At 37.8% G+C, this 15,212-nt stretch overlaps 1 protein-coding gene across 10 annotated transcripts in view; it reads left to right on the top strand.

Moving 5' to 3' along the window:
* The window catches only part of COLEC11 (collectin subfamily member 11), a 47,520-nt gene extending 36,083 nt beyond the window's left edge, over positions 1-11,437 (top strand). For 9 of the 10 annotated variants that reach the window (XM_005506812.3, XM_021293496.2, XM_065055962.1 and 6 more), the window contains 4 exons: positions 6,246-6,317; positions 7,033-7,086; positions 7,980-8,075; positions 8,232-11,437. In XM_005506812.3, the coding sequence (XP_005506869.1) occupies positions 6,246-6,317; positions 7,033-7,086; positions 7,980-8,075; positions 8,232-8,641 (632 nt within the window). In that variant the 3' untranslated portion in view covers positions 8,642-11,437. The remainder of the gene's footprint in view (positions 1-6,245; positions 6,318-7,032; positions 7,087-7,979; positions 8,076-8,231) is intronic. The other variant, XM_005506813.3, reaches the window with a different exon arrangement.
* Positions 11,438-15,212: the final 3,775 nt, after the last annotated feature.

Here is a 15,212-nt window from a genome sequence, read left to right as displayed (position 1 = left end):
AGAGTACTGGATCAAGTGAAATGGCTGATTCAGACAAAAATAGAGTATACTACAGTGCAACTTTTGGGGTGTGAAGTTAATAGATGTAACTTTCCCCACTTGCCCTAGTTGCTGCACTGTGCACTCCCGTGTTGGGAGTGAACTCAATTATTTGACTGAGTCATGATCCTATCTGTGAGGCTGAAATTTCCATGTGTACAAATTCCACAGAGGTATTTCAGTAACAATACAATACTGTGAATATTCCCAAAGTAGCAAGTGTTCTGCTTACGATAATCAAAATAAGGAGGAGAGGGTGAATTTACTGTTGGAATGCATAATCAAAGGCAAGGCACATTAAAAGTGTTTTCTTCAAGACACTTTATGTTGCAAAGGGAGGATTTGAGCAACCTAATCTATTAATAGTTGAAGATGTCCCTGCTTATTGCAGGGGGGTTTGGACTAGGTGACCTTTAAAGGTCCCTTCCAACCCAAACCATTCTATGATCCCATGATTTTTCTTAGAGCCATAACCATTTGAAAATATCTTATATTAGTATTTTACTTTCAGCCTTTATGCATCTTAATTCATTTATACTGGTATGCGAAGCAGAGTCACATACTGTTCTTGGACATGGAACTCAGCAGTCTCTACCTTTGCAGTGTTAGCACAGTCCCTAGCATAGTTTTGGCTTGTGCCAAATAACATTTTCCCAGACAATTCTTGGACACATTTTGGGAGCTAACACAATGAACAGCTTGCGAGTGATTACCCTGATTTGAAGCGTAAGACAATTTATTATTGTGGAGTGTACCATTCTTGGCCACCTGGTTCCTACTGCCAGGGAAGAGTCCCAGGCATCTAGTTTACTAGTACAGGCATAGCCTCTTAAGTATGAAATAAGACTCATTAATGTAACTGGATGGGAGCCAGAGTGCTCAGTCATTTGTATAATCAAATTCTAAAGAGAGGTAATAATATCTTAATTTATATTTTAGTATTACTGATTGCTCATTAATATGTAATCAATCAATCCTTTAAATTTCTGAGTCAACTTTTGCATTAATTGATTGCTCGCTAAGGAGTGCTGCAGGCAGGATTCCATGTAAAAGTCCTGACATTGGCAGCTGAGGATTCACAAAGTGGTTATCTGGTTCAAAACTGTCTTTCAGTTCTACCTGAACTCAATAGGAGTTTGAGAAAATCCATGCTAAACTGAGTGGATGAAAAGATGGCAGATGGGCTTCAGTGTAAATAAATGTATTACCTAGGGACATTGGGGATACATAATTTAGTCCATAATTAATGATGCCAAAAAACAGCAGTGTCACGTAAAGCTCAAGAACTGCTCCGAAACCACTATCAGCAGCCCCAAAGCAAACTGTCCATCATCAGGAAGAACAAAACAGGAAGCTCATTCTTGCAGCTGATTTTGCTCTATGTAAAAGCCTGACATGCACCTGACGTGAGTGTGGTTCTGGCCTCTGTCTCTCAAGAAGGACATGGGAGATTAGAGATGGGCACCACAGATGTGAAGAAGATGGAGGAGCTGCCTCATAAGGAGAAGCTGAAAGGGCTGAGACTCTTCACCTGTATGGAGTAGTCTGAAGTGGATATAAACAAAATTATGGAATCATGAAAGCAGTGGGTGATGTGACCTGCTGCTCACCAGATCCCATCATACCTGAACTACTCACTGAAGATGCTGAAGGACTGATTCAGCAGCTCCATCTGCAATGGACCGGAGATGGTGGCTGGGTTGTGTGGTCTCCCTGTGCTGCACCTCTTGCTGCCACGGTGGGAATCAGGGTGTTGGGCTAGAGGGACACTGTTCTGAACAAGCTTGGTATTAAGTTGTTAGTGTAATTCTGGTAAGACACATGTTTCATAATAGCAATTATTTGTGTTTGTGTGCATCTGAATATAAACTCTGCCACTCAGGAATGGGCCATACTATTTCTTTTGTTTTGAATGTACTTTAAAATCCTTTACACTTTTCTGCTGCCTTCCTAGATTGGATTTTTTCTTACTATCTTTAGTTTCCTTTGTGAATCTTCTGTCCTCTTTGATTCCTACTCAGTATGGGTTGATAAGAGTTTAATCTTTTTTTTTTTTCTTTCTTTTTTTTTCTTATTCAAAGCTTTTACACTTGTACTTTGTCATTAAAATACCTGTCTAACATGAGTGGAATGGATCATTGCTTTGTCTCAGTCTCCTCCAATGCCTACCAAGGTAGCCTAGGTAAATAGCTTAGGCTGAAATCCTAACTATCAGGTGGCTAATGCTGGGTGAAATTAATCTGTCCCAGCTACATAAAATGTCACCTGGGATTATCCATTGTTTGTTCGTATAAAATGTAACTGCGTTGTAACCACTGTTCCCTAGCCAACCACCAAACTTCAGTAGCGTGCATGATTTAGATTGTTTAGTACAAAACAGTTTGTTGGCATATTCAGAATTTTCTGATTTCCATTTGCCAATAGTCCTACAAAGGTAGGTATCCTGAATGTAGATTACCACCATACCATAACATCATTATATCCTTTAAAAATACTGTTTATTCTCATTTAAATCAGGCTAAATGTTTGCATTGGGCATACTGACTTGTGTAAGACTAAGCAGGTACAGTGGGGGAAAGACAGTATAAGCTTGGTCTATATCTTAACATTCTTTTTCTAAGCATCCTCTGTTGACTGCTGTCAAAGATGGCACTGGATTCAAGAGGCCTTTGATCTGGTTTGGTATGCTTCTACAATAATTGTTGGGTAGGTGTCTGCGATGTCCACTATGTCAAATGATGAAGAATATCTATTTGATTTGTCTTCAAACCCTTAAGTTTGGCTAGTAAACTACTGTTCTCTTCTTCTATTTGACACAATTTGTCTGTGACGTGATGAGTTTGTATTTCTACTGGATTTCTTTTTGACACATTTTTTTTTTTAAGTGCTTTTACACCTTCTTGTCTTATCCAATTAATCCTCTCTGAACAGATTGCTGTATGAAGACCCCCCATTTGTAGTGTTGCACAGAGCCAAAGCCCTCATTTTTCACTGGTTGTGCAGCCCACCATTCATCACTGGTATTTCATTTCTTCTCTTGTTTGAGGGCCTGAAAAGACCACCAAGAAGATAATTTAGAGTTTCCTTCTCTTTGATTCCTTCCAAAATCCTTTAAGTCTTCTATAATTGGTTCTAGTGCATATCACCTTCATCTAAGAGATGACAGATGACTTGCTTTGTATTCTCCATTCAAACTTTCAGTTAGATTTCCTACTTTTAGTCTTTGGAGACTTAATTTCCTTCACTGCCCTCATTTCTTTCCAGCTCTCACTTCCTGATTTCATTAAGACTCTTCAGACTGCATTTTTGGCAATCATAGGGCCACTAGAAAGGACTTTACAAAAGGTAGTAAAACTTTTGAAACCCTCAAGGCAGGTGGGTCTCTTTTGAAACCTTGTGATTTATTCTGCAGAAGAAGCAGAATAAGCAAGCCCCTGGAGTAGAAGTCACAGTAAGATGAAACCAAATCCAAACAGTTCTTTTAATAAGTACAGGAGACTTAGTGTATGTCTTCGTTGTTTGAGATAACACACTTCTACTTCTGAGCAGATCATGTAGCTTTTACTGGCTTTTACTGAGTAGTCATTCATTTTCTGAGCAGTATTTTTGAGAAAGGGAAGTAATTTTATGTGTTATATTTCATTTATGCATTGTATCTATATGTTTATTTAATGTCCATAAATCTGAGTGGACTACTTCTATTCTTTCAGTAGGAATATATAGCACAAGAGTAAAATATTTTTTTGTTTTTGGTAAAATTTCCTAATTGAGTCCATGTCCAGTAGTGACTGAATCTGATCCTTCTTGGAAACAAAGCAAAGTCATTGGTTGTAGGACTTGCCAGTAATTAATTAGACCAACAAGCCATACACATTTGTCTTCTCTCAATTCAGAGGAAATTATTTCTTCCTGACAAATGCCATCAAGTTACGGTTCTTGAAACTTCATGGAGTAATATAGAGGATATCTCTTAGGCCAGTAGCAATCAGTTTATGTTCTGAAACTTGACATTGACTACACTTTTAAGTTAAAGGTATTAATGAAATCTGTCATAAAATTATCCAGCTTTTAAAAATATGGAAATATTTTAAAAATAAAGGAAATATATGACTGTCATCCAGTGGCAGTAACAACAGATAACAACAGATCTTCAGTTGCTGTAGATCCACAACTGGGCCTGAGTTGTGACAATTTTCACAGGTTCAGTTACTGGATCCCTATGGTAGATTTTCCTCCCAACTTGCCTTATTAATTCCTTGATATTGTGTAGCAGAACAGTGCATATTGGATGTTGCTTTGAGCAAAAAACAATCTAAGCTGGGACAGTCATGGAAAAAACTGAATCCGTATTTCCTAAAGCAGGCCCGGTCTTGGGTTTCTGCATGATGGGAACCTCAGAAGATATTTGGCATCTCAGCCCCGCAGTCCCTCCATACCTGTTGTCCATTAATACTGTGTGGTACAGTAGGAAGCCTATCTCATATGACGTAGCTGCACCATCTCCAGATTATGTTTGTTCTTGAAATCGTGATACAAAGAGACCTAAATCTGATGTCAAAGCACTGATTTCCTTGGGCATTGCACCCAAGAAAAAGTATCACTGATGTACACTGAGATGTGGTATTATTTCCTGAGGCTCCTTGGGCCAGAGAAGCTGCAGCATCAGGCAAACTCTGCCACATTCACAACATAGTGAGTGCAACAAAATGCCAGGTCTCATTTCACAGGTCTCAGAAAGTCTGCCTAAAACAAATCAGGGAATCTTCTGTAAACCCGTGCCAGAACCACAGTGTCATTTAGAAATAACAATCTCTGTAAAGAGCTAATTGCAGTTGAGACAAGCTTAAACTACATGAAGTTTATTGATTACAAATGGCCTAGTTTAAGCCAATACCTTCAGTCACATGTAAGCCTGTTGTATTTATTTGAGTACTTATTAATTTCTGTCACCTGTTGATCCTCTTAAATTGTAGATGAGAATGGTAGATATGGGGTTGAATAAAGTGTTGCTATTACAGGCTAAAGTTCTTCTCTCATATTCACACCATTAAGATAATTATTTTTCATGATGTTTGAGAAGTGCCATCCAGAAAAGCCATATGACATATAAGTGTGTTTCATCTGTTTTATTTCTTGAGCTCCGGAGGAGCTCATATCAATGACAACAATACTTGGACTGTGGCACGCATTTTATTAGTAACAGAGCTTCAGCTTGGTTTGTGAAGACAGTGATGACAAAGAAACTGCCTGTTCCAGTGCAAATTCTGTTTCCCCTGAAGCCATTCTAATATTCGCTTTATACCACACAGGAAAGTAGAACTAGTAGAAAAGAGGTCAGTCAGACAAAGTAAGAGAATCAAGCTCTCTAACATGAGATTTCTGAGTATGCCTCATGGACAGACACAGGTGATGGTGGATAGTTCATGCAGATTTGTTGACAATTTCAATTGACCTTAAGAGGTGGATGGTTGCCTTTTACTCGTAAAAACACAGCTGAGGAAAATTTTTTTAGCAGCTCCTTTGCTACAACTGTGCTTTGAAGTATTTTGTAAAACTGTCTTTAAATTTAGTAACATTCAACATTGCTGGTTTGAGTCAGACTTTGAACATGTGCATGTGTCTGTATGTATGTATATATGTCTATGCAAGACTTCCATTAATTTTCATTTTTCATTAATATAATATTCAAATGCAAGAACAAAGACTGAGGATGTGGCTGCTTCCACTGTGTTTATATTGTATAAATAAGCCATTAAGCCCAAATTTGGCCCTCAGTTACAGCACAGCTACAGTATTTGGTGAAACTGTCAGTTGTGCTTGAATCCTTCAGGCCTTCTCAGCTCTGTGATAGTTTTAATCCACTGATCCATGTTTGAATGGAATCCCCCCTCATTTTCAACATAATTCTGGTGTGATCATCTGAGAAAAGTTTGCAAAAACTTTTCCAGTGGCTCTCACCCAAGATCCATTTTCATTTATACCTGCCTGCCTTGCTAATGTCTATAGCTTTGCAAAGATTAAATCACTGTCTAGGTTGTTAAATGTAAGTTATTCACAAGGAGTGAACTGGACTTCTGGACTTCAAATAATATTGGGGATACAGCATATTTTACTCATTGTAGAAACTGATTCTGCAAACATGCTGGAATCTGAATGAATCAGACTACATTGCTGTCTTATGTCTTTTGTGTTTCTGTTTTGTTTAGGAGAAATGGGGGACAAAGGACAGAAAGGCAGTGTGGGACGGCATGGAAAAATCGGTCCTATTGGTTCAAAAGGTATGCTTTGTTTCTCCATTTGTGTTTCAGATGAAACACCTGTGATCGTTTATATTTGAGAAAAGTTTAGTGGCTTGAAAAATGTTTTTAACAAGTTTCAGGTTTACCATAATAGGAACTTTCTCACACTGTAGTCAGCCACATGACTGAGATGTCTAGCCAGTTACCTTTTGTTCTGACAGCAGAATATTTAAAGCCTTAAAGGTGAGTGAAAATCCTGGTTTAAAGCTAAATAGGGAACTTTGTGCACCATGACACAAATATGGACAGTTAAGCAGGTGGGAAGCTGCATTGTATTTTGGCAGACTTTTAAGAGCTAGACAACTTGAATTCTAGTCTTGCTTACTCTGTAGACTTCGGATGTGATTTTGACTAAGTCATGTGGACCAATGTTTACTTAAGTATCTAGATTATGAATCTAGATTTAGGCTCCAGCGTAGCATATCCAGCCCTTTTCCCCCTAGAGTATCCAAACTTGTTGGTTCTGTGAAGTTCATTGATGTAAAAAAATGGATATTGGTACATATTATTTGTGTTCAAGTTTTGTTGCTTTTGCTGGCCTTTTCCTGTGGAATGCCTAGGACAGAAAAATCTTTATCTTTGATTGGACATATTTCTGCTTTCCATATTTGAATGTTACTGGAGAAAACAAATGCTAAACAAACTGTTGACTAAAAAAGCTGCCTTAAATTTCTATTATTTTTCATGATTTTAGGTGAAAAAGGAGATAATGGTGACATAGGACCACCAGGTCCTAATGGTGACCCAGGTAAACCATAACACATATTGCATATATGAAGGGTTTTACAAGATCATCATCACCAAAAATACATGTCTGTTTACATACTGGGGGAAGTCATGAACAATTGAGTATTTGTATAGGCCCTGTAACATTTCACTGAAATGTTTTCAAATTGCTTAAAATTATTGAAGCTGCCATAGTTGCTGGACTTGTGTATTTGTTGAAACAATGTCTCAGAGGTTTGATCACTCTGGGAGATTAGTGGGAACTGAAATACTGTAACTGATCCTCGTTTTGAGGTTTCAGGTCATAGATGTAATAATTATCCTTTTAGTATCTTCATTCACATTATCTTTGTCAAACCAAAATCAATTAGGGGTTAATAGATAGTTTTCTATTGTCTTATTTTATTGGAAGAAGTACAGTGACTTCTATACTTTTGGAAGTGCAGAACTACATTTTGCAGGTAATTGTGTGCGTTACATGATTGGAACATTGGCCTTTTGAACCTGCTGTGTTATGTTCCTTGTGAGGAACAAGAGAACAATGTGCCATGCAAATTTTTGCTGTGGAAAAAGTGCTCTTTGGAGAAGACTGAAGAGAGTAATTTTAGTCAAAATGTGAAATTTTGACAAAGGTTTTTTTAAAAAACCTTTATATTATTTTCAGGGAATATCTGTTGGTGTTTAGGTTAGCAATACTAATGCAGGACTGAAGTTTCATGGGAAGTGAACATGGTTCTTCATAGCCCAGACACCCATGAGAACCACGGTGTAGGGTAGCGAAGGCTAAAGTTTCTGACTGTTATTTGTGACACAGCCCTCTGCAGGGCTGCCACGCTGGGTCTTTTCAAAAAATCATTTAGATAATTATTGAATTAGGTAGCTTTTTAATTTTGGTGTATTTGTATTGTTTCACAGGCATCCCTTGTGAGTGCAGCCAGCTAAGGAAGGCTATTGGCGAAATGGATATCCAAGTGGCCCAGCTGACAACAGAATTAAAATTCATAAAAAATGGTAGGTTAATTTTATATCAATATTGTCCTTTCTCATTGCTACATTTTACCGGTGGAATTGCTCATAGAGAGCTTCACCATCCCACATTTGATTTGTGAAGCTATTTTGGGGTGTACAGTAAGTTGGTTTATAGAAATGCGAGTGCTCACTTTTCAGCACTGCCCTCCCCCGCAGCTGTTGCCGGCGTGCGTGAGACAGATAATAAGATATATCTGCTGGTGAAGGAAGAGAAAAGGTACAAGGAAGCCCAGCTCTACTGCCACGGAAGAGGAGGGACACTGAGCATGCCCAAGGATGAGACTGCCAACAATCTGATTGCCTCGTACATCAACCAAGCCGGGCTCACCAGAGTTTTCATTGGGATTAACGACCTAGAGAAAGAGGGAAATTTTGTCTATTCTGACCGATCGCCCATGCAGACCTTCAACAAATGGCGCAGTGGGGAGCCCAATAATGCTTATGATGAGGAGGACTGTGTGGAGATGGTGGCATCTGGAGGGTGGAATGATGTTGCATGTCATATTACTATGTATTTTGTGTGCGAATTTGACAAAGAAAATGTCTAAGCTTGTCTGCTCTTTATTTTAAGAAAAGGTTTTAAGCTGATTGAACAAGTTACCCCATGTTTATAGAGTACAAGTGACATTTTGCAAGTATGCGACATCGGTATTGTACAGCTGTAAATACAATTTAGGTATTTCAAATATCAGTATTTACCCTTCAGAAGGGAAGAGCAGTGATAAGACATAGCTTGTTTTTTTTCTGTAGGTAAACAGATGTATTTAGATAAAAATGTGGTTTGGGGCTAAATTCTACCCTCGCAACAGTTAAGTAATTCAATTGCATGACTGTAAGGGAAGGCAGAGTTTGGCCTCTAGCTGTTAGAGTGTTTATTTGTGAAGAAGTAGATTCCTGATATTCTATTATCTTAGTAACATTTGTAGTTATAAATGTTAACTGCTTGTAGCGCTACAGGGACAGCAACGAGGCAAATATTTTGTATGCTCCAGTTAATAAGTACAAATATTATTGTAAGGTTTTTGGATGTGATGGTGTTACAACTTTTTTTTTTTTCTTCTTTTTTTTTTTTTTTCCAAAAATAGCCAAAGCAAACCAACGAATCAGGAGTCCTACCAATTTTGTAATGCCTCTTTATTAAACTGTTCACAGATGCGTGACAAGGAGACACTTATGTGAGCCTAGTTTTAGTGCTGAGGGAGGACAAAGTTCTTATAATGTAGTACTGAAAGAGGAATCCCAGCCACATGGGTTTTTGGCGTTGGCTAAAGGTAAAAGTAAGATTTTAGTTTTCTGTATTCTTTAGTTAGAGAATGATTCAGTGCATGAACTATTTCAGGCCTCAAATATTTTCTTAAAGTAAACACATTTCACATTTGTATAAGGTGATCTTGGTGCATCTTGTTACAAAACAGAATAGCAGCCCTCCACAATTTAAGGCAGACTTCATAAATAGACAACAAATCTCATAATAATACTTTGGCTCGTAGCTTCTTTTCGTAGGAAAACAACTTACATGTTTACTCAAATTGTAAGAGTGACTCCCTGAAAAACAGCAAAAGTTTCCAAAATTTTCCTGATTATGTATATAGCAGTAGTAAGTAATTTTGCACAAATAATTTATTTACCCAATTTACAATTGATTGTGATGGAAAATGTGGTGTATATTTTAAAAACAACAACAACAACATAATTTCACAAAGGAAATTATTAATTACTTTGAATTTTCCTAGGAGCCAGTTGCATGACATCTTAGCTTGCTGTTAGGCACAGAAAGATGACTACAAAATCTCTGACTGTGTTTTGTCAGGAATACCTTGCAGTGTTTTAAGATGATTTTAAGGAAAAATGATTCTTTGTATAACCCGGTAATCAAAATATGTGTATGATCATCATTATGAGAGATTGGTCTACAGGATATCCACAGTGGATGTGACATGTGCTCCCAGAGATTTCCCTATGGCAAGGCAAGACCAGCTTATGTTGGCTCTACAGTGCTGTAGTATATAAACCGTCAGTGACCACATGATGCTGTTCATATCCACAGTCGGACAGTATTTGCTATTATTATATACCTAAAAGAACAAACACTTTTTCTTGCTATATTTACTCTGTGGATTTGAGTCCATTATATATATATATATATATATATATATATATATATATATATATATATATATATATATGTTTGCTATTCATTTTGAAGATCAGTCGTGAATTCCTATAGTGTTTGAGTATCAGCCCAGGTCCAGAACAATCACTCTAAGAAATGAAGGGTCCTTTGATTGCTTTACTTTCTTGCTAATAAAGGTAGGTATGATTCCTATATGTTAGGCATTCTTCCAACTGTGTATTGAAATCTGTTAAATAATGCAAATATGGTTCTATACTAATATTCAAAGGCTCTTTGCAGAATTTGTAGAGAGCTAACAATTCCAGTGGAGCAGTTTGTTTGTTTAGAATAGCGCCTTTTGAATATGGTGATTGTTTCCTACCTGTTATAGAAATCCTCAGAAACCATTTAAATCTTCAACATACTTTTGTCAAATCATTGTAGCTATATTAAAACAGTCTAAACCCACGTTCCAGGTATCTGGAACTTCCCTCATTATTTATGTCCTGAAGTTCCTAAATGTTTATTTTTCACCCAGGTTTTAAAAGTCTCTGTTGTAACATTTGATTTCCTCAGAAATGTGAAAAGATGCCTTTGGAGGAGGTGGGAGGCTTTTTCAGATGCCAAATGCTCCTATTTTAGCTGGAAGTCATACCATGTTTATTAAGATTGCCTTGATGTGTAGAACATTTAAGCAGTCTCGATTTCTATCAATATTTAAGATAAAAAATAAAGCCAATGGAAAAAAACACTTGCCCCAGTTTTTGTGTTCTTAAGAATATATTTTTGCAGCCCTTGATATACAAGACAGAAAAGAAATTAGTTATATTGTTAGAGCCCTGTACACTGGCTGCAATGGTCCTTATTTGGGCAAGGGGAACAAGGTGAGTGTGTAAGGTCTTGAGCTGTTCTGCAAGCAGCAAAGATTGCACATCTGCTATTTACCTCTGCAAGGAACTGGGCCAGAAATGATGGAGGGATTGGAAATGACTGAGCCCTTCATAATTTCTTTCACCCTCCAGTTGCTGAACCTCATAGGTGGACCCTTGCTGGAGGCAGAAATAAATGTTGCATGTAGTGTTCAGTCTGCACAGAACTTGCTGATGTGTATGGTAAGATTTCCATTACTCTCAGTGGAATTTAGAGCTACTTTTTTGGGAAAGAATCAAATGATAAGTTAGTTTTGTTTGGGCTATTTTCTGTGTGCATTAAAACTTGCGTTGTATTATCATTACTCATGTTGTGTGGCTCTATGGAAACTTTTGGAACATGTCTGTCTGGCAAGCATGCACTGAGGATTCCCAGGCTGTTCTTTTGATGGATGTTTACTTTTGATGGATGATTTTTCCTTATAAATATTTCCCTATGGACCTTATTTATTTTGTTCTTAATTAAGGGGCATGTTGTTGCATTTTAAGAAATCAACAATTGTTTTTTTTTTATATATATATAGTCACCCATTCATGCTCTTGAATGACTTCTTCACATAAAAGGCATATTTCATTCAACTATATTCCACGCCTTTAGACTCTAAGGCTATGTTGTTGTATGACTGATGTCAGGGCCATATCTGCATCCCCCTTCCAGGAGTTGACTTGGCAAAGGTAAAGCATTTAGCTGACTGGGTCCAAGGGGAGGGAGTTTCTTTGCTGGGGAGAGCCCTGTGTTGCTGTGGACATCCCAGGAGAGTGCTGGACGATGTCTAACCCTGATCACCACCTGGATTTGTCACTCTGCATCCTGGCTACTTGGTGGAAGGTGCTGCTCCCACCTACCTTGTTATCCTGCTCAGCTCCTTGTTCACCATCCCTCGTGAACCAGCTGGTCCTCACTGAGAGCTGACATGATTGTCCCTGAAAATACAATTTCATGTGAGGTGGCAGGATAGCAGCAGAATTTCTCCCTGGCTGTAAGTTTTAAACTTTCTTAAGTCACAGAGAAGAACAGTAAAAATAAATATTTATACGTGGAATACAGAGCATCCTTATTCATATAAGTAAAGCAGAGTGCTTCATTTTTCACAATGCCAGCTGAAATATGCATTATAAAATAGCAGCTAGTTGGACTATTTTGTTATGGTTTTTGACGAACAGTGAAACATGATGAAATCAAAACAATTTTTATTGTAAAATATGATGAAGGTTCAGAATGGACAAAGAGGTTTGAAACAGATATTTTTCAAGATGCTTCCTTTTGGAATATTTCAAAATTTCATTTCTGAGATCTGTAGCTTCATTTTGACCCATAGGTGGTATTTTTATATTACTGTTACAGTGTTTTGCGCCATGTCTGTAGCAGTGTTCAGTACTTGAAATATTTTACTGTATTCTCTATGTCTTAATTTCCAATGGGAACAAGTTGTTTTTTTGAGAGTTCTGTTCTTTGCCACACTGAAAGAGTTTGACACTTGCATCGATTTCTGTTCCTGGGACTGCTATGACACTGTGAACACTCTGAGCAATAGAGAGTTCAACCAATATTTAGTATAAAATATTCTTACTGATTCTGAAAATGATTCATTTAAGTATTATGCTGTGTAACTAGAAGTTTATGAACTATTATGGGTGTTCAATCATTAAACAGGAAAAAAACAAATACAAGCATTTTTGAATATGAAAGTTTTAAAAACATACTCTCATCCCAGATTAAAAAGATGTCAAAGTAACCAAATATCCAGTAAGGCAGAAATTCAAGGTTTCCCCTAGGTCTGTAACCAGATCTAGTTTTTATGGGAAACTCAGTGACTTGTGATGTTGGTGGCTGAATCAAGTCCTAGAGTAGAAAGTTAGCCTGCAGTGCAAACACTGATAATACATGAATCTACCCCTTACGCTTTCTGAAGTGCTTCCCTTAGCCTTTGTTTTCAAGCATTCTGCTCACTTAGCTCCAGGTATAAATGTGTGCGTGAGTTTGTGCCAAGAGTCGATTTCTTTTCACTGGAAACTCTGGTTTTCAATTTTTGGCTTGCCTTGTGGTGCCAACGCGTTCATGTCTCTCAAACTGATTACGGACCGGTAGGTGGGCTGTTTATCCGCTGGAGGAGCTGGGAATGCAAGTCTGTGAAAGCACCAGTTATTGTGCAGGACTGGAGCCAGCTACTCGCCCTGGGATGCAAATTTCTGGTCAGAGAGAGGCAATCCAGCCTACTGAGAGCAGAACTGACCTTGTTCTTGTGGGTAAAAAGAAAACAGAGTCTTAAGATTTACTTAGGGTAAAAACCTGGGTTTTGACTATTTACTCTACAGAGGAGCTGAGAGAAAGAAGAGTTTGTTTTTAATTTTGCTGTGTTAGGAGAGTGAAAAGTATGTGAATTGGGAAAGAAAGGGTTTGTGGAGAGAACGATAGCTGTGTGCTCAAGGTGTTTTTCTGGATCCAGGTCTGCTCCTAGATGGGAAGTTTTCAATTGCATGAGGAGCTGAGTCCGCTCAAGAGGGAGAACATGAAATGCAAACGGTGGGAGAAGCAGAGAATGGATGTGCAGAACCGGCAGCGAGTGGGATGCCCATGAGGCAGAATGTAAATGTTACTTCCAGCCATTCTTCTGCTTCCTGCTAGGGCAATATAATTATCTTGCCCTTTCTGTCAAAATGTCTCACTATAGCTCTTGATGGATAGCTACAAAAATAGAGAGAAGTGACCAATTTAGCATGATGTCTGTGTCTAAACAGAGCCCAGTTTGTGTCTATGGCCAAATAATAGCATCCACTACTCTTTGGGTATATTAATAGATGAAATCACTAGGGATATAATTAAGCACTGCTATTCAAAGACTGGCTAGGTAGTATTGATGCCTTTCTGTATATTCTTTACATATGAAAGTGTGAATGAGGCCAAGAATTCAGCAACGGAAGATGTGCTGTGCAGCTCCAGGATATGTGTGTCACCATACTATCATCTAGTGGCAGTAAGAGGCAATGTGAAGGAGCTGAGCAGTATTTTGTTTCTGCTTGCATCAGAGGTACCATGAAATGAGTGCAGCCCCTGATGTGGTACTGAACAGCTGATTTTCCAGCTCTGAAGTTGTTAGTCAGCTTTCTTCTCTTCTTTGTGAAAAGATTATTTTGATTGATAACAGAGAGACGTGCACTGATTTTAAGTCCAATGCCCAGGTGGGAGTTTTGACTAAGAAGTGAGAAGTGTGCCCAAATAAGTTCAATTATCATGCCTTCAAGTTAGGAAAAAGAAAAGTCAAGCTTTGCTCTGCAGGCCAGCATCTAAATTGCAGGTGCAGATCTTCACTTGGCATCAGTCATCTTCAGTGAAGCCAAATTGATTTATACCTGCTAAGGATTTGTCACAGTATCTTCATAAATTCTAGATTTGTGCTTATTTCAGAAGTAAAGAGAGAGATATTTTGATGTTTATAAATTATTCTGACCACTGTAATTCGAAGTCTCATCTGATATAACGGAAACATCTCATGCAAATTTCTGGGCTATAATCAGTTGCGACACAAATAATGAAGATAAAATAGATGAAGTAGATGTATGCTGTGAAGCTTTACCTTTGAAAATATACTAGGGGTATGATTCAGAATACAAAGAAGCAGTAAAAACATTCAACATAAAGAATCACTTTATATTCTTCTATGAAAATGAAACCTTTGCTTTTTGCCATACACAACATTGCTTCATAGGAGTAGATGGGTGCCATCTAGTGAAGAAAAGATTTGTTGCATATCTAAAGAGCCATGAATTGAACTTTCTTCCTGCTTTATTCTTTAGCATGATCAGAATTATAAGGATAGGCAAACATTCTGGAAGAGGGAAATTGAACAATACATTCAGTTCACTGTGTTTGTAGCACATGCTGAAATAAAAGAAGGTATAAAACTGCAAAATACTGTCTTTCTTATTACAAAGCAGCCTGAACATCTACATGTCAGCTTGTTTCATTTAATTGCATTGCTTGATTCTTCCCCCTTCTCCCCATGATAAAAAAAACACTAACATAGTAACTTGTGACTTATTTAGATAAAGTTCAGTATGTCTTCTAAATATCCCTGA

This window comes from Columba livia, chromosome 3 (genome assembly GCF_036013475.1).
Source record: "Columba livia isolate bColLiv1 breed racing homer chromosome 3, bColLiv1.pat.W.v2, whole genome shotgun sequence".
Lineage (NCBI taxonomy): Eukaryota > Metazoa > Chordata > Aves > Columbiformes > Columbidae > Columba > Columba livia.
This window is presented reverse-complemented; position numbering and strand designations above follow the sequence as displayed.